The sequence below is a fragment of the Littorina saxatilis genome, linkage group LG17 (assembly GCF_037325665.1).
Source record: "Littorina saxatilis isolate snail1 linkage group LG17, US_GU_Lsax_2.0, whole genome shotgun sequence".
NCBI classification, from domain to species: domain Eukaryota; kingdom Metazoa; phylum Mollusca; class Gastropoda; order Littorinimorpha; family Littorinidae; genus Littorina; species Littorina saxatilis.
The window spans coordinates 16,036,884-16,057,259 of record NC_090261.1 but is presented as its reverse complement, the minus strand read 5'-3'; the positions used below and the strand labels follow the sequence as shown (position 1 = coordinate 16,057,259).

General features: G+C 41.5%; 2 protein-coding genes across 3 annotated transcripts; one reads left to right on the top strand and one right to left on the bottom strand.

Moving 5' to 3' along the window:
• Positions 1-194: 194 nt before the first annotated feature.
• On the bottom strand, positions 195-14,629 carry LOC138952834 (BTB/POZ domain-containing protein 9-like). Of its 2 annotated transcripts, none has more exons than XM_070324567.1 (12): positions 14,590-14,629; positions 12,366-12,708; positions 11,875-12,010; positions 11,000-11,230; positions 9,815-10,079; positions 9,165-9,384; positions 8,499-8,621; positions 7,549-7,658; positions 6,892-7,081; positions 6,016-6,123; positions 5,520-5,598; positions 195-5,114 (listed from the first exon to the last, which is right to left on the bottom strand). In XM_070324567.1, the coding sequence occupies exons 2-12, from the start codon at positions 12,548-12,550 to the stop codon at positions 4,656-4,658; spliced, it is 2,106 nt and encodes a 701-aa protein (XP_070180668.1). In that variant the 5' UTR covers positions 12,551-12,708; positions 14,590-14,629; the 3' UTR covers positions 195-4,655. The 2 variants fall into 2 exon arrangements, with proteins under 2 accessions (XP_070180668.1, XP_070180669.1); XM_070324568.1 differs by having other exon boundaries at positions 8,499-8,618.
• Positions 14,630-16,751: 2,122 nt separating this feature from the next.
• On the top strand, positions 16,752-19,585 carry LOC138953559 (toll-like receptor 2 type-1). The gene has a single exon (XM_070325404.1). The coding sequence runs from the start codon at positions 16,938-16,940 to the stop codon at positions 19,287-19,289; it is 2,352 nt and encodes a 783-aa protein (XP_070181505.1). The 5' UTR covers positions 16,752-16,937; the 3' UTR covers positions 19,290-19,585.
• Positions 19,586-20,376: the final 791 nt, after the last annotated feature.

Below are 20,376 nucleotides of genomic sequence, written 5' to 3'. Positions count from 1 at the left end.
ACACACATACACACACTCACACACACACACACTCACACACACTCACACACACACACACACACACACTCACACACACACTCACATACACACACACACACACACTCACACACACACACACACATGTACACAGCAACACACATTCACAGAAAGACACACCCAAACAAACATTGATATCAACGAAGAGGACAAATCTCCAATTTTCAAAATGGATTTATTTACATGCAGTTTCTGTTTTGATTACTACAACACACAGTAGCATTGTACAAGTGCAACAAACAACATGAACATGAACTTACACAAATGTTGACATCTGAAACAATCTTCAAATGAAGACACAAACAAAACAAACCAAAAGGAAAAGCATGCAAGCTTACAAACATTTCAGCGAGAACAACCACCAAGCACCTTTTGTTTCATACGGACACTCCGGTTTCCAACGATCAACATCAACAGCTTTTACAATTGCACACCGGTGAACATCTTTTGACTAAAAAAAAAGAAGAAATATTGTCAACTCTTTTGTGGCAAAATCTACACAACTCAATCTATCTTCTTTTTCTTCTGCATTTGTTTTCTTCGGGATGAACACCACAAAAAAGCAATAGAGTATTGGAGACAATGAAAGACATTGGACATCATCACAATGCTAACTTCAGAAGCTGAACAGTCTTTCTCAATGCAAGACCACCACAATACCATCAACTCTTTAAGGAACAGAAATAATTACCACTTGGTGTGACGCTTATCATGAATAAGATGAAAATCGATATGAATGAGACCTAACATTTCACAACCACGACAGGGAGCTTAGTTTTAAAGCTGTTGACAGTTTTACTAAAAAAAAAAATTAAAAAAAGCATTACACACAAGAAACTGGACACAAAGCAAGATACAGCAAAGCTTAGTCAAAAAGCAGACAGACCTGACTCTCGCTCCTGAAATACTAAATAAAAAACCCACACACTTACTACAGTTTTCAATACCCTCAGTCCAATAACCAGTTGCTGCTGACGTTGACATTCCAACAAACCAATGACAGTAAACAGTCAAGTCAAACTGGCAGCATAGTCTTGTTTACCAAGTTTCCGGTCCACCTTTTCTTGTTGAGATACACTGAACGTTCTGATTAAAAGTACCCCTACCGCACAAGCACAAATAAGCAGCACAACATGTTGGACAGTACAATAACAACACGTCTTATAAAAATACAAAAACTGCAAGCAAAGACATTTGTTGTCGATAAGCTTTTAACTGATTCAGTTTTGCATAATTTACACACCAAGTACACTTGCAAGAGAGCTTTTAACTCAAATATTTACAAGATTGCAACAAATTTCAAATTCTCCAATGACAAAATAAAACAACAGTTACAATGTGTTAATTATCGCTTTTACATGCACATCCTTGCATGAAGATTTTTCCTTTGCAGTTCTTGAATCACAGAATACATTCAGCGTGACTAGTAGACACATCTGTTCACCAAACCACATTCAAAAAGACTTGGATAAAACCCTACTTGTTTCAAGATCAGGCTTGCTCCCACCAACACTACAAGTATACAATGTTCATCAAACCACATACAACAAGACTTGAGATAAGACCCTACTTGTTTCCAGATCAGGCTTGCTCCCACCAACACCACAAGTATACAAAATCAATCATTCAAGCATTCAATCTAGATAAACAGTAAAATAAATAAAATGTTGATAGAGAAAGAAAGATTAGGTAATCACTGTCAAGTGACATCAGGCTTACTCCCACCAATAATATGAGTATAACAAAATCAATCATTCAAGCATTCAATCTATCTAGCAATCTAGATAAACAGTAAAATAAATAAAATGTTGATAGAGAAAGAAAGATTAGGTAATCACTGTCAAGTGACATCAGGCTTACTCCCACCAATAATATGAGTATAACAAAATCAATCATTCAAGCATTCAATCTATCTAGCAATCTAGATAAACAGTAAAATAAATAAAATGTTGATAGAGAAAGAAAGTAATTACTGTGTCAAGTGGCACAAAAACATATATCTCCCCTCTGTGTGGTCTATCCTCTGAATAATGGTTTTCTGAAGATAGCACACAGGGCTAAATCATGGTCACAACTTCAAGAAAATATGGACAAAGAATCAAAAAACAAAAAAGGTAAGTTGTTGGAACGTTTGTTATTGACAAAACAATACGTTAGTCACAATAACAACCTTACCTTTCTTGTTTTTTTATTCTAAATTTTGGAACGTTGGCTGTCTCTTTGTTTTGGATTTTTTGATGGACAAATAAGTCAATAAATACATAAATATCACCACACACAAAAAACTCTCCTGTCAAAGAAAGACAGAGAGAATCTATACATAAAATAAAATAACATAAAAACAAAAACATCAGTGACCATAAAATATCAGCCAGCGAGCAATCACAACCTTTCTTTTTACAGATACAGCATTAGCACTCACCGTCTTTCTCATCTTTTGTCTTTAAAGCTCTTCTCAGAAACACAACTTTGAAGCAAGCTTTGATAAGCAGCTGCATAATACTTGTCATCAAAGGCAAAGAAAAGGTACACAGTTTGTTTCCAGGAATCAAAAACAAGCACACACACACGCACACAAAAGAAGGCTCATGGAGATAAACATCTTGTTTACAACTCAAGTCATTTCCAGATGAGACAGTGCCATCTTGAACCACCACAATTTAAAAAGGCTATTTGAAAATAATGGGAGGTGCTCTCTCCATTGACGTATTGTACAAGAAGACAATGGATACATTTGTATATATCCAAATCAGCTATACTGAAGTTTAAAAAGAATTAGGCTGCATATTCCCAGATCCTCAAATGATCTTGGCACTTTACACAAAGGCAAAGGGCCTAAGTAAGTAAGTATTTTACACACCCGCTCTAAGGACTCGTGTACTGTGCTATTACAGCAAAGTAAAGCCATTCCATAGAAGATAAACAATTACAAAGCTTCTAGCATGTCTTACTCAAAACTGTGTGCATTCTACTTCTACGAATGCATCTAAAATAATACCAATCAATCAATGAATTACAAAAAACATGCACAGTGTTAGATGGTCTGATGATCATTACATCTCTTTTTACAGTTATATTAAAATAAACAACACAACACATGAACTGAATAAAAGAGAGACAGAAGAAAAAGCATTTTTTCAACAAACGTTAAAACCGGAGAATTACAGTGTGCAGTGTTAGTTCATGAGAACGGAGAAATCACACACAAAAAAGCGCAAACAACACACACATACCACATTACACTCACTCTCTTACTCTCCATTCATTTTACAACACTGGTGAAAGACTGCATAACTGTAATAAGCAAACATAATCACGATCTCGCTCACACACTAACATTGCCAGCTTGTTTTCTTTTCATACAAATATGAATGCAGGTGTGCCAGAATGATTTTTTTTTCATGTAAACAAGCTCAGTACATGTCAACATAACCTACTTCTGTGATTTAAAAATTGTTAAACTCCATCCTCTGCATGCCTTGGCTTGAGGTGTGTACATGGTCATGTTTTAATACATTGAGCAAGCAAGTCAAGTCAAAACTATTCAAACTGTGCTTGGTGTGGCCGGTTTACTTCATTAGAAGAAAAAAAGATGAATCATTATGGAGAAGTTAAAATGCTGTACCAGTTTGGTAGACATTTTCCCATTAGAATGATCTTCAAGATTTGTTTTTTCATCTCTGTCAAAAAACAATGCTCGCCTATGTATCTGTTATGTCGAAACACTCATATCTGACTCTGAGGACACTGTGCCTTAAGGGGATATCTTTTGTCATCCACTGGTCTGTTACCTTGACCAATGTAAATCTGCCAAGAAAGGACATAACAATACATAGCCTGGACACTTTAAATTGGACCGAAGGAAATCATCTCATCACAGGTCCTACTATATTTGAAACTGACCTGATTCAAAGTGAAAGAAATACAAAAACATCTAGCCTATTTGTATGCATTGTTATGACCAAGACATGGCTAATATTTCAAGCATATAGGTCAAACCCATGCACGAAAGAGAAGGCTAGCTCTGCTGGACCTGTACTGTTTACAACAGTTTCACCTTGTTTCTTATTTTCACACATCTCCCCTTCATTGCATGCAATCACCTTTCTCTTCTCCACAAATTGTCCATTCAATCGACGCCATGCCTCCACCTTCACCCTTCCAATACTTCTTCGTCCTGAACATTTCAAGTGCGTGTCTATCTGATCAGCCTGAAGACAGCACTTCAGTCATACCCCCTCCTTCTCCTGTTAATCCCTCCCTCTCCCCCTGCTTCCTCCTCCTCCACTGTCCTAGAGCATGTCCTTCTGATCAGCATCAAGACTGCATTGCCATCATACGTCCTCCTTCATCATCCTTTCATCCGCCCCCTCACCTTCACCCTGCTTCTTCCTCCTCCACTGTCCTAGAGCATGTCCTTCTGATCAGCATCAAGACTGCATTGCCATCATACGTCCTCCTTCATCATCCTTTCATCCGCCCCCTCACCTTTCATCCGCCCCCTCACCTTCACCCCACTTCCTCCTCCTCCACCTCTAGTGTGTGTCCGTGTTGTTGCACTTCTATCACACTTCATTCTTCTTCCTATCGCTCCCATACCTCCCCTCTCCCACTTGGTCTTAGTGCGTGTCCATGCGGTCAGCCTCCGGCACATCCTGCTGTGACTCAGGCCTGGCGTAGACATCCATGGCCAAAAGACGGGGCGAGGGCTGACCCATCAGGTTACTGTTGCTGCTGGCATTACTGCTGACGCTGCTGTGGCGGTGGTGATGGTGGTTCTGACCCTCCGCCCCCGCCCCTCCCCCTGAAGCTCCTGACCCTCTCTCCCCGCCCATTGGGGTGCCCGATCTGGGGCTGTGGGGCAAGGGGTTGTAGAAATCGTCGCGGTCAGCCTCCGCCTCTGGGATAGGCATCTGGGGGCCGGAGGAGTGACCAGACACTGACGGTCTAGGGGCAAGGTGAGGGCTGTTGGGAGGGCCGGAGGTCAGACTGCTGCCTATCCCCGAGCTGGACACGCTGTGCATCAGGCTGGCCATGGACGTGTCAGCTGGACACTCAAAGTGCACGCAGTGGAACACCTGGGATATGACAAACAGTGTATTAGCATCACTTCAGTGGCTTTGTTTAGAGGCTCCCAAAATGCAAATATTACACAATGCATAACAATTGTTAGAACTACCCTATTCTTTTAACAGTAAAGACTTGATGTAGTGCCTTTGCTCTTAAGAGCGAAGCAAATCTTAATTGGACAAAAGATTGAAAACCTGGGCTGAAAATACAACGAACACCAGACTTTCTATGAAACTTCAACAGTTATAACTAGGTTTCCAGCACCAGCCTATGTCCAAGCCATTGACAGTAACAAACCCAAGCAGCAAACACCTTATCACAACTATCACCCTCTTCCATTTTGTATTCCTACAATTTTAAAAAACCAGCCAGTTGATCAAAGCAGAGCCCTGAGGAATAAAGCGTTAGCTTACCTCATTTGCAGTGTTGTGTGTACCAACAATGCGGATGAACGTCACAGGGCGGGAGTCAAACCCAAGTGTTTGCCATGACCTTACAAACAGAAATCAAATAAGCATGAGAAGATGTATCAATAGATGCAATTTATATCTACTGTCATCATCCTTAGTCATTATCATCCTGGGTGCATACAAAATAGAAAGATTAACATTTAACATTAGCAAAGACGCAAAGAAACCCCACAGCTTAACTACATAAACCAACCAAGGATGACAGCAGAGTGTCCTTGTACTGTAAGAAATAATCTGACACTGTTGTTTTTAAATTCAAAATCTTTGACAGAAAGAGGTCATATCTTTTAGGCCTAAAGGTTTTAGTATGACAACACAATCATCATCTATCTTGTTACATGTACAGACACAATCACAAATCATTCACACTTCTTCACTTTGGGTGCTTTTCTAATCTATAGGTAAAAATGCATGTACAAAATATAGTTTTTAAACTCACTTGCAAGCATCGTGACTCTTGTCAGCAACACGATGCCACTTCTGCTGATCGGTGGACACTTCAACATAGTAGCTGTAGCTGCGATCATCACAGTCCCACAGAAGTAACCTGTATAGTGCACATGTAAGTCAGCCCATGAAATCAAAGGTGTTTAAAAAGGCCCATATTGTCATCAGACAACATTGTACTGACATAAATAAAATCATATTCTCCATTCAAGAAACTAAGAATACAGTACCAACTGACCCAGAAAGAAGACTGGGGTGTAATTACTACCTCAGTGCAAATATACACATGACTGTTAATTATTTGTTGTAAATGTTGTATAAATAAGAAACTGAAAGAATTTACAGCTTAACTTCTAAGAGAGGTAACTCCTGATAACATCATTTTGCACATCACACTTCTGTCACTATCTTTCCCTACAACCTCACAAAAATGAATATGTCTTTATCGCTCTCACACACACTCATTGTCTTTATCGCTCTCACACACACTCACTGTCTTTATCGCTCACACACACACTCACTGTCTTTATCGCTCTCACACACACGCACTCGCACACACTCACTCTCTTTATCGCTCTCACACACACACACTCACTGTCTTTCACACACTCACTGTCTTTATCGCTCTCACACACACACACTCGCACACACTCACTCTCTTTATCGCTCTCACACACACACACACACACACACACACACACACACACACACACACACACACACACTCACTGTCTTTATCACTCTCACACACACACACACACTCACTCTTTATCGCTCTCACACACACACACACACACACACACACACACACACACACACACACACCCACACCAACACACACACACACACACACAGCTAAACAGCCCACCTCATGGTAGAGATCATGTAGGGCTGTGCAAGCTGCACAACAATGGCGCCGCTCCCCAGCTGGTGACACGTGTAGCCAGAGTCCCAGTCGTACTGACGGGTTTCTCCGTTAATCAACGCGTTGCGGCTGCGACTGACTCCTTCTATCACACATGCGCTGTTCTTGATTGTTGCTACATTTTCAATAGGAACTGAAACCACAGACAAACGAAATGTGTTTGTTTTAGTATAATTAGAAACTGCATCTTTCACAACTGTATTATCAACAGCAATATATAAATTACACGATTTTTCACAAATTGCAGCATCAAGGAAATTCCAATATGACAAAAAGCAGTTCTTCAAATTTCTGCTTTGTGAACAATGACAAGGATTCCTGAGAAGCAATATTTTAATACATCAAGCAACAGTCTTTTAGAAGTTGATTCTTGATCGCTGAACCTTTTGTCAATGCTCAAGGGGGATGCTCAGGGAAATACGTGGTGCGAAAAGACAAATGTCCATGTATGTGTAAAATGAAAATGGACATTTAAGTTTTCTTACCTGATCTTATCTTATACATGAAGAGAAACAGCTTATATTATATATCTATGAAGTTCAGAGTGTTTTCTAAAAGAAAGGTGTATGGTGTTTTGTATGTGTTGCTGGAGCTCCATACCGACAAGCCCCTGGTCGAGCTGGAAGGGTTTGTTGGTGAAGAGACACTCCAGCGACACCAAGTGGAACACTCTGTTCACTGTGTTGTGAGACCCAACCACCCGGATGTACCTGTCAAACAGTTCATCACATCATAAATCAATGTCTATGGCAATAAAGTGTGTTGTGAGACCCAACCACCCGGATGTATCTGTCAAACAGTTCATCACATCATAAATCAATGTCTATGGCAATAAAGTGTGTTGTGAGACCCAACCACCCGGATGTATCTGTCAAACAGTTCATCACATCATAAATCAATGTCTATGGCAATAAAGTGTGTTGTGAGACCCAGCCACCCGGATGTATCTGTCAAACAGTTCATCACATCATAAATCAATGTCTATGGCAATAAAGTGTGTTGTGAGACCCAACCACGCGGATGTATCTGTCAAACACAGTTCATCAAATCAAAGGTAAATTTCTATGTCAATAAAATGCTTTTACTCAAGTACAGACACAAAAATGTTGATTATGTTAAATTTTCGGTAAGAAGCACATTCAATACATGTCAAGTTATTGCCTTACAATGTTACATTAGTGATGATCCAAAAATATAAAAGAGTGAGTGTTCACTCTGTCTTAGGACGTTCTATGTACTTTACTTTAGACAGGCTAGACTGAAGTATGTCACATCAAATTTGTCGCACAAAACAATGTGTTTGCAAAATGATTTCTTCAAAGCCAGGGGAGTGTACATTACCTATTTCCACCATTTCCTAAAGGTGCCAAACTTGTTAAGTTTTACCCCTCTACCTCCATCCTCCCCCCTTTGATGGATTTCACCAAGTCAAAAAGGACACCAAAGTATATCAAATCAGCCAGAAGCATGTCTCCTCTCATTCAAACCCTCCCCAAGGCCATCTCTTTCACACATGCAAAAAAAGGCCTCACTAGATTTATTTCCCTTACCTGACAACACGAGCAGGAAAATGGAGCTTCTGCCATGAGCGACAGAGGTAGCCTGTGTGATCAATGATGCGATCGTAATCTTTATCATCCATGGACACTTCTATGTAGTAGGAATACGACCTGCTGACACATGAAGAACACATGATAATTCTGACTCGGTTGAGGGAAACACAATGTTCACTGTTAGAAAAAAAGGACTGTATTCACATTTTTACACAGACGAAGTTACTAGACAAGACAATATTATGGTTGGATCTTCATCAGGTGACGTAAATGACGAAATAGCTATCTTTGTTTCGTACTTTGCGTCACCTGAACCTAAGGGTTGAAACTATAGTACTGTCTGTGCACTGTCTGTTTCTTTGTCTGCGTAAAAATGTGTGCACAAAACCAGCCGGCTGAATCTTCATTTTTATGCAGTAATCTATTTCATAAAAAAGGAAACGGTCAAAATGTGAATACAAACACAAAGCTATCCACTCAATAGCGACCGTTATCAGTACTGACACTGCAGAACTACAGTGGAACTCCCCTATAAGATTTTCTGTTCATAACCTGTGTAAATGTTCCCCCATTTCAAGACATGATTTTCTCAGATTTTTGAAGATCTTAAAAGGGGGAGGGGGGTTCCACTGTACTAGACGTTCACACTAATCCTTCACACACCTCATGTCTCTGTCCCACAGCAGCAGTTTCACTGTGTTGATGATGTAGGGCTGGCCAAGCTTGACAGCGATTCCCTGGCCGTTGTTGTCATCAATGGGATGTCGTGTGAAGCCGCGGTCAAGGTCATAGTTTTGCACATCTCCATCCAGAAGCGCTGCTTTCATCTCTCCGCGAATGACCTGGGCGCCATGACGAGTTGTGGCAACGTTATCCTCAGGCACTAAACAATAGGACAGATCTAGAGGGTCATTTGTAAGGTATTGCTTCTTTCTCAAACGGTACCAAGATCTCAGATGCAAACTTCCTGAATAATGCAAACTTAAACTTTCTTTTAGACTTTAGTTTCTAAACAAGCTAAACCAACAGACCTTTTCTATTATAGAAATAGAAGTAAAACAGACTAGAAAGAGGTAAAACACATGATAACCATGTGCAAACAGTATGCTGTCGGAGGTAAAAGTGAAAGGAAAAAGAGAAGAGGAAGTAGCCAAGACTTGAGAACAATACCCATCCCGCCCCCAAACACGCACAGGACAAATTCAACAACAACAACAAACATTTATAAATGGCTCTTGAGAGAGGTAATCAGATAAAACTATCATCGGTTGCGAAGCTATCAGAGTTACAGAAAAAACACCATGGTAACGTACACAAAAATCCACGATACTTGAGGTCCATGTCCCTGCACTCTGTCTGCAGTTTAATGGCGTCCAGAATGGAATCGGAGGAGACCAGCCCCGTGTCGCGCACGACGTTCAACAGCTGGTTCATGGTCATCAGAGGCAGGCGCACGGCCTCCAGAATATGGGTGGGGTCAGCGCCTTGGTTATGCTCCGCCCACGCACACACTGCCTGGAATATGTCAATCTCTTGAGCGCAGAAAGAGTCCCTCAGGATCAGGTCTCGCACTGACATCTGTAGGAAAAGCAGGAAACAGTGAAGACTGCATACAGAGCAAAACATAAGCACTGGATTTCTTGACCATGCAGATCCACAACCTCTGTCAAACTTAGTGGTAGACAAGGTCTGAAGTGAACATTATGTTAACTGGGACTTCTGTTACTTTTAAACATTACCAAATTATCCATTGCATATTTTCCTGAACAGATTTTTCCATAACCATCAAAATGAAAAAAATATTACATCATGCAACATAACATTGTAACACTGCTCGTAGATGTTTACGCAGTTAATTTATCAGTAGCACCATTTCTTGCTTGAGAAATCTTGATAAAGACTTAGTTAGCTGAAGAAAAAAATCTTGAAATGTTGCCGTCATCAAATGCAATGTTGTAATCAATTATGAAGATAAAAAAGTCACCGGCTCATTTAATATTTCTTGTCTTTGATGCCAGGAGACTGGTTACTTATTACTGTTACTATAACTGCTTTCTATATCTAGAGCGCTTAGTTACTTAGTACCCTTAATTATTTGACTTTGTCACTGTCAGTAGCACTCTGGCCTCACTGAGTTTGGACCATGGCCTGGAGGATTAATTACTATAAATGCAGTGTTGTTCCCAGGCCTCAGTGTCTGGTTATTTACGCATACTTGTTTTGATCTGACGCATTCTTCTGACCCCAGGTTGGTCTTTAGAGTTATCTGACACCATTTTTTTTGCGGCAGGGACATTTTGACCAATTATATATTTTTAATCCAGGTCCAACCGACCCATTGTCCACTGTGTCGAGGAACAACACCGTAAAATAATAATAATAATAATAATAATAATAAGGGTATTTATATGGCACAAATCCAAACACAGTTCTCAGCGCCTTACAAAAATAATAATCATACAAATTAAAAGAAAGTTAAAAAATAAGAAAGTACCTACCAGCGAAAGTGAGAGGAAGGGGTCGGAGGTGAGGATGTCACTGGCGTGTCTGTCCATGAAGTCCTTGCAGACGGTGCAGAGCGAGGTGAGGGAGTAGATGTTGGCCAGGTCGTAGATGCAGCAGACGTTTCGCAGGCTGAGCGTGGCCTTGAGGTAGTCCGAGATGGCCGTCTCCAGCTCCACAAACACAAACCGGTGGGCCAGGCCCAGGATGTCCAGCAGGTTCTCCTCCTGAACACAACAGCTAGTGGTTAGTTATTGTAACTAAGCGCGCATTCATGCACTTTTCTTTGTTGATTGTGTGTGTGTGCTGTTGTTGACTGCGCTTAGTCTTGTTGCTATGTTAGTATAAGTTAAGTCCATTTCTGTGTGTTGTTATTATGTTTCTTGTATTAGAATTGTAAAGTGTGTGGAGCTGTTAATGTTATCGAGACTTGCGCAATAGAAAAGTGATTTATTATTATTATTATTATTATGGGAGAATTTCTTTGAGAGGCACAACTCTGCGAATGCTTTACTGTGCAACTCAACATGAACTTTTCCAGTCAAGCAGGGCATCATTTCCACCTTCTGGAAGACTGAAAGTGTATGTCACTATGTGTCTGCTGTTGGCATATTTAAGCAGAATCCAAAACTGGAGAAATTGTTTTTCTTTTTTTCAAATATTATGCCAGCAACCAAGTACACCTTGAATGAGCAAACATCGTCACATTGTAACTTTTGCTGCAAACCTGATCATCCAAGTCCAAGAAAGTTCCACAGTTTACCGCCAAACCAAAGGCAAAGCATCAGGTTCTTGCCTCAATTTCTAAAAGTAAAACAGCCACAATAACAAAAGCTGTGAAAACAAAAAGATTATAATTATGTCAGCCTACCTTGATCTCTGTGAGGTTCATGCGACCAGTGTACATGTACTTGAGGAGTGCAGCGAACGCCAGGGCTGGCGTGTCTGGCAGGTTGATCTCTGTTGTGCCGGGCAACGACTCTTTCATTCCTCCATACAGCAAGGCTCTGAATACAGAAAACCACAGAAATGGATATTGGCAAAAATACATGTATCCCCATGTCACAGGAGTTACTTTTAGTAGTTTTATTCGTATGTATTGTCAGTGTCACAAACCAAATCCTACATCACAAGGCAAAGAGTGGACTAACTGCTAACAAAACATTCCATTTCCAACATATCACTGTCACTAGTGTCAGGCTAGGAATATGAACTTTCACATAAAGTGCCCAAGGAAAGCTCCAACGGACCAAACCATACTTGTAAAATATATGAACCGTTTAATTAAAATCCACACTGAAACTTCACAAACAAATAAAACAAGAAAGGAATAGAAATGTTTTGTCTGCTTCTCTCTCTGACCTGAAGTATTCTGAGCGAGCAGCCAGGATAATCTTGTGGCCCTTGAAGTGTGTGTTCTCCACCACCAGGGTGATGTCTGCATACTCATCGCTGTCCACCAGTTCACCAAAGTTCTCCGACAACGACACGATGTGGTCCACAATTCCCACTGGGGCAGGTGACCGCAAGTGATGGTGGTCACACATCTTGACAAATAATTTTTCCCTTCAAGTTCAAACAGGGAAAGTCCCACTCCCAGAATCTGGAGTCTTGGTGATTGATCAGCTTTTAGAGTTTATTCAAGCTGCACACGTATTGACTGTTGCAGTAAATTTGTCTGTATCATCCGACCTTGACTGCAATCCTGGAAGCAGAATCAACCGACGCATGCCTCAGAACAATGTTTACAATTACAAAATAAACGTCAAATTAAAACCCAGTGGCCTACTTCCTGACACAATGAAATCAACTATCATTCTGAATCGAAACCCAAAACTGTCCAAGTCTAATGAGTTACTTTTAGTAGTATGAAGTACCAATAACTCTACACAGATAATACAACACAGTAGCACTAGTATGAAATACAGACACGCAATTTTTTCATTTTTTTGTGTTGTAAGTGTTAACAAATACAATGAAGTGTATCATTTGTAGACATAACATAAACAGTACTAACACTCACAAGTGACATTGTTTTCAAGGTACAGTACAAGGAAGCATGTATTACTATTATTGTATTATGTATACTGTCAATTATTATTAGCCAATAAATTACCATAAGCCAATCTAAATTATCATGAACCTAAAATGAAACTAATGAAAAAAGTCAATGATGCATTCACCTGTCAATGACAGTGTCATACTAAATGAATTGCCCACACAGAAAATACCAGTAACAAATACAAATTATTCCTCCATTGTGACTAGTTCTAAGTAACTTCACTAAGTACTCTTGTTTTATTTTGTACAAAGGTGTGAAGAATAAGGATCATAAGGAGTCTCGTCTGCTCAGCCAGACATGGCCTACATCAAAGCAGCACTGAGTTCCTTCGTTCAAATGGCATGCTTTAAATAGACCTTTTCGGTATCTGAGCAGCTCTCACGAGACATGCATGCTCTTTGTTAGACATGTTTCGACATCCGCGAGAACTTCAAACATCTGCCTTAGCAGCTCTCGCGAGATAGCCTTACCACATCCTTTGCTATGCTTTGAAGTTTGCGAGAGCTTGGAATACCGATAGGGTCTATAGTGCTACTGCTAGCGACCAGTAATCTCCAGATCATACAAACATAAGACAGTTCTAACGGCAGGCATGATAAAGTAAATAAGTGTGCTTCGCTGGACTAGCTTTCTACAGGTTTATTGTGTACACCTCCATTAGTCTATGAATTCTGGTAGGTTTTTTTCAGAGTTCCAAGTGTGTACAGTATCATGAGTATGCAGGGAATCCCGGAATGACTCAATGAGGGAATAGACCCTATCGGTATTCCAAGCTCTCGTAATCTCTCGCAAACTTCAGAGCATAGCAAAGCATGCGGTACAGCGATCTCGTGCGAGCTGCACAAGCCAAGGTTCGAAGTTCTCACGATGTTCAAAGCATAACAAAGAGCGTGTCTTGCGAGAGCTGCTCAGAATCAGATACCGAAAAGGTCTTGTTAATGCACAGTTTGGGTAGCACTGGATGATGGATCAGCTCCTTTCTTTTTTGGATCCTAGCCTATCCTCCTATTTCGAAGGAGGTCAGGGTCAGGGTCTCTTCCTTTCTTCTTTTCCTGTTTGTGAAATTATTTAACAAGCCTTAAAATTCACCAAGAACCCAGAGCACCATTAGATAATTTATAACATTAAAAATAAAAGGATCAGAATCAGATTAGGCTTCCAATGACGACATAACCATGAAGCTACCAAAGCGTCTGCAGTTTCCGTCACAGTTGTTGGATAAAACCAAGCTGTATCGCTAAATGTTAGCGCATGAAGAACAAGATTGCAATGGTGCGAATGTTCTACTTATAGCCAGACAGCACAAAGTCATCATTCATCACAGAACTTGGAAGATTGGTCAAGAATAATCGTTCCGTGCAGTGCATGGGCTAGAACATGAAGCATTATTTATACGGCAGGCTGTTGCGATAATACAAGTGACAAGAACATGTAAGAAGTATTCAAGCAAACAACAACACGAGAAATGTTGTCTTCACAAGCGAATTTCTTCATCAAAGCCGAACTGAAACATTGTTTACAAACCAATGATCATCCGCCATGATTGTTGGCTCTGGACTTTACAGTCAGCACTGAAATTTGTCTGACGATTGGTTGGTGTAAATTCAACATTTTGTCGGAAATGATTTTCGGAAAGAAAATTTAAACAATATATTCAATACCGTTGATTAACAATCTTTAATAGTTTGTGGATAATGCGTGATACATACATAGAAAGAATAGCTTCTTATAAATTCCATTTGCTGCGGACTGTAAAATGTACTTTCGGTTCTGCCCTCGAACACACGCTGCTTTCGGAACTCTTCACAAACAAAGAGATGTTGCTACACGGATAAAAAGGAGTCTAATTCTGTCGTGCTATGCTAACCTAGTGTTTCTGTCCCCAGAACTAGAATCTATTTGGGTCAAAACGCAAAAGAGGGCTGTTCTTCAACCGCCCCCCCTAGCCCCACTGGCACTGACCCTGACCTCCTTCGAAATAGGAGGATAGGCTAGGATCCAATAATTCCTATCATTACAATTTTAATTTTTGGGGGGTTGCGCTCTCTCGTTTCCGTTGCGATGATAACCTAAAAAGGTTCCTGCAATCTATCTATCCTGACTCCTGATTTTGATTCTTTCGTACCGTGGCAGATCACTTTGATTATACAGTTCTGGAAAAGTATATGTTGTACAGTGCTGTACTGACTCCGGCTGGGTTCGGCGGCGAAGCTTCAGAGCCCACGGTCAGACTCCTTATTACTGAATTCTGCGGCTGTGCATATGGAACAGAAGCTAGTTATATTCGGCCACATACCGTGCCCGGCCTGGCTAAAACAACTTTTTAATTTTATTTATTTTTCTCAGTTAAAACGCAAAAATACACACACGCGTGATTCACTGACTGATTACGTACGTTGGAAATCTTGTTATGGCCATTATCTCATGTAGCGTGCGATCGGAAGCTGGGTCCAAAATTCGAAAACTGGTATTTCAGGCTTGGCAGGCTGTAACCCCATGAGCCCGCTGTCAGATACAAATACAAGCAGTTAGAGCCGGTGTGACGATGACATCTTGGCCCCGTGGTCATATTACCCCCTCGATATATACTCGAGACTGAAAGGTTGTTTCCTGGTAAAAAAATAATGAAGTGAAATTATTTAAGGACGAAAAGCATGTCAGTTTCTTGCATGTGAAGAAACTTGGTGGTGAAATTTAATAGATTTCATCCCAAAAATCGATTTCTTCGAAAACGTGTACCGAGTGGTTACGTCACTTGGATGAGAAGGGAAACATTTTAGGATGAATCCAATTTCTAAGTTAAATACAAAAAATTGGTTTCGGCAAATTTGGCCCCATGAATGTTAGGTACCCAAGGTCGCTCATCAGTACTATCGAAGGGTGTTTTTTTTGTTCAGTGTGGAGTTTATACAAGATCAACGAGGTCGAGAATCGTAATATGACCACGGGGCCAAGATGTCATCGTCACACCGGAACTAAACGCAAACAGTGCAGACGTAGTAACGTCATGCTGCGTGATGCAGTCACCGTGGCGGTAGAACCTTTGGACATGAGTTATGTCACGCCTGAATGATTAACGACGCAGGCGAACGAAAAAATGTGCACAATCGGGCGACTTGGAGTTACGCTATTAGCTCAGCCTAAAGTGTACCTGTACATTTGAATCTTGATCACAAAGGAATGTGTTTGTTTGTTTACAATGTTTTATTTCGCATAGTTAAAGCATTATCGACCATTATCGACTTAAACGTTATTTCTGTTGCTTTCCTGTCCCTCTTTTAGAAAAAAAATCAAGGACGGAGAGGAAGAAGCAAAAGTGCAAAATATAGCTGATCAAAATAGCATGCCGTTCGAGAATTAAAGCTTGGAGAGATGTCAGGTTGATGTTAGTGTGGGTAGAAGGATATGTCTTGAAAGCCTTGCCGCCTAGCCTAGAACTCCTCAGTTGTCGTCATTATGTGTATGCAAACGTGTGAGCAGGCCTTGGACAGAGCAGCTACGACAACGATCCATTATTCTTTAACGTCCTAACAGACCTCCAAACCTGTCACTGTTGATGCGCTAAACTTTGCTGCAGCTTTGAACTATGATGACACTTTATTTCATCTGCCGCCTGTGCTGAGTGTGACTCAAGACGTCCCTTTAATTGTGACTGGTTTTCCTGCTTTCAGTTCAGAATCTCAAAATAACTGTGTCACAACAACTCATGCATATAGTTCTTCTTCTGTTCGGTGTAGGTTTACTGCTAAGACATGGAAGAAAAATCTATCGTTTTCATTTGAACTGACGGGTTAGACATATGCCATCCTGGGTGAAACTGATGTGTGTTATCAGGGACACACAAACATTGGCCAATCGTGTTTTAAAACAAAATGGCTGAACGGTATCCTTTCATCGCTTCAAGGATCAGCACTGCAAAATACGTCTCAGTGTTTGTGAAACTTTGCGTGTTGCTTTCCACCTGCAGTTTGGGACACGCTTCAGTGTTACGCTATAATGTCTCTGAACCAAAGTCAGAGGCAGTGCAAACGGATCATTTTTCGCGACTTAACCAGTTCATGAGTTCTCATTCGCTCCCCTTTCTGTCTTTACGAGACAAGAAAGTACTTGGAGATCAACCAGCACCGCAGTACGACCGAGTGTTTAACCATCAACTCCCCATTGAAGAATGGCGTTACTGTTACAAGAACCAATGCAGGTGTCGCGGGACTGAGGCAGACTGTTCTCAAAACTACGGAAAACTGACGTTCGTTCCTCAACTTCCAAACGGGATCAAATCCTTGAACTTTTCTCTTAACAGCCTCTCCACAATCACCAGCAACTTCTTCTCCAATGTCACCAACGTGTCCTCCGTGGATCTGAGTAATAATGTTCTGAATGATATTCACCCTGACGCCTTCGCATCTCTGAGGTATCTCACCTCTTTATCCGTAAAAGGTAACACACAGCTGACCTACTCAAAGTTGCACCCGGTATTTTCTGTGAGTGCGCTTCGGACACTGGACATCTCGTGGATTCGTCTTGGGAAACTGCCGGAGGGACTTTTTCAAAGATACCCTTTGCCCAATCTCGAAAGCCTAAACCTCTCTGGAAACCGTCTTTATTCCGGAAATCTGACGCCATTTGCAGTTCTGCGAAGCCTGGTGAATTTGGAGCTTGGTGCAAACAATGTCCACATTGTGTTCACTGACCGTGTGTTGCGGCTAAAAACACTCAGGTTGGAACTAAACGGCCTGTCTAGTTTTCCTGATTCCTGCCAGACCAACTCGTCTTTGTTTCCCGATCTCTCAGCTTTAAATTTGCGGGTTAATTCAATTTCCGCTATTCCGTCGAGAATGTGTCTTCCAAGTTTGACGTTTTTAGATCTCAGTCAGAACGCTCTAAACGCCATTTTTACAAATAGCTTTTCAAGTTTGCGCTTTCCGAAGTTGGTGGAACTGCATCTGGACAACATGGGAACTGGTATCCGGAACATTGCAGATTACGCTTTCAACAATTCAGGTATAGAAACGTTATGGCTTGCACACAATAGACTACAAGTCGACAGTGTTTTGAGACCTGACAGTTTTCAAGGCTGCCTAGGACTGAAAAGGTTAGTGATGAACGGGAACGTGTTTGCTGACACGAGTGATAGTCAAATACAGCAGGTATTCGGAGTGCTTCCGCTGCTGCAAGTGCTGGATCTTAGCTCTGGGCAGATCACGAACATTTCCAGTGAGACATTTGCAAGTTTGCCGTCATTAGAGCAGCTTTCACTCGCTTCTAATTCTATGAAGACTCTCCCAGATGGCGCTTTTGACTTGATGAGAAACCTGACGGTTCTTGATCTTAGTGACAACAGATTTTCTGTGGTTTCCGAGACTGCTTTCAACGACACCACTCGTAGTCGTCTGCAACACCTGGATCTGAGCGGCACCCTCTATCACTGCTCCTGTCAGCTCATGTGGTTTCGCCATTGGTTCGTCTCTCAGCCGGCCTTGTTTAACCATTCGCGTCATTCGTACAGATGCAGTTGCGTCGATTGTGCTGGCGGGTTGGAAGGAATTCCGCTCGACACTTTCTACAAAGACAAACAGGCGTGTTTGATCAATGGTGACATTGCTAAAGTTTTTCTAATGAGCGTTCCCCTGGGAATCGTATTTGCAATGACAGTCTACTTAGTAGTAGCAGCAGTCATAAAGCAATTCGAGAAGCCTTTGCTGGTGCGAGCGTTTGGAGGCCAAGAGAACCGAGTTCGCTTCAGGCAGAACGAAGAGCACGTGTACGACGTGTTCGTGGCATTCGCGGAGGAAGATTGGGGCTGGGTCCGCGACCACCTCATGCCGGAGCTGGAAGACCGCTTGGGGCTGAGGCTATGCATTCACCAGCGAGACTTCCACCCGGGCCGCAACATCCTGGACAACATCGAGGACAGCGTGGAGAAGAGCCACAAGGTGATGATGGTCTTCTCCACGCACTTCGCGCGCAGCCAGTGGTGTCAGTTCGAGCTGTCGCTGGGCCAGCGTCACGTGATGGACGACGATGACGTCATGACCGTGGTGTGCGTGCAGCGCGTGCAGCCCCGGGAGTGGACGTCGGCCATGATGGCCATCCTGAGGACATCCACGTACGTCCAGTGGTCGGAGGAGCCGCGGCACTGGGCCGCCTTCTGGGAGCTCGTGGTCACCTCGCTGCAAGACGTCTTCCGGGCTCCAAGGCCTCAGCTACGGGTGCAGGAAGTGTGATCCAGATTCTCTAGTTGACAAAAAATGTAAAGCTAAGTTTTTTTCTGAAGGTCATAAGACACAAGAACATATAGAAGGATCTAACATAGCGAAGAGCAAAAGGATACCAGTTCAAAAGCCTTAATATTGGGGATACCAAGCTATCAAGAGAGACAAATAATTATTGACTGTGATAGTGGTGACGTACGACATGGCTAAAGACTGATTACAAAATGATAACTGAGGCTGCGCGCACGCACGCACACGCATACACATACACACACACACACACACACACACACACACACACTCACACACACACACACTCATACACACACACACACAAACAAACTAAAAACACACACACACGCACACACACACACACACACACACACACACACACACACACACACACACACACACACACTCACACACTCACACACAAACATATAAAGTCTCATTTGAAATGTAACATATTAAAAGCACATATTAAAGTTACAACAAGTATCAAGCAGAAACAAACTTGACTTGGCTCACACAGTTCTACGTTTCGGCATGCGAAATCTCTTTCCGGACGGGAGCCGTTCTGAGGACGTGCTTAACGGACTTTCAGCCGTATGATGTATTCATTTCGTAAGTGACACTTTGCTTGTCATGTCAACCAGTCAGCGAAATTAATTCAGCAAAAAGATCTTAATCTTAAAAGGATCTCAATTTTGGGTATGTGTTTAAGTGGAATCTCAGGATGTTGCTACTCAATGAAAAGCGCTAGACAGGTCTCCTGTGGTTTAAAACATGATGCTTTTCACGAGAAGAATAGCACGTTGAAGCGCTTTGAAAGCGAATGAAAACGTCCGCTTTACCAATGCTGCTCAGTCAACATTACCATTGAAAGACACACACATTGCTTTTCTATATTTAGAAAGTATTTTTTTTATAGTCCACTGTACAGCGTCAGTAGCGTACATTGTTTTTTGCTTATACACTGACATAATGTAGGTTCCAATAGGCAGTCATTGTAGCATAAATATATACATCGTCCCTCTTGGTGTAAAGCTAAATATAAATACGTGTTGATTAGTTAATATTACAATATTATTTACTTTTT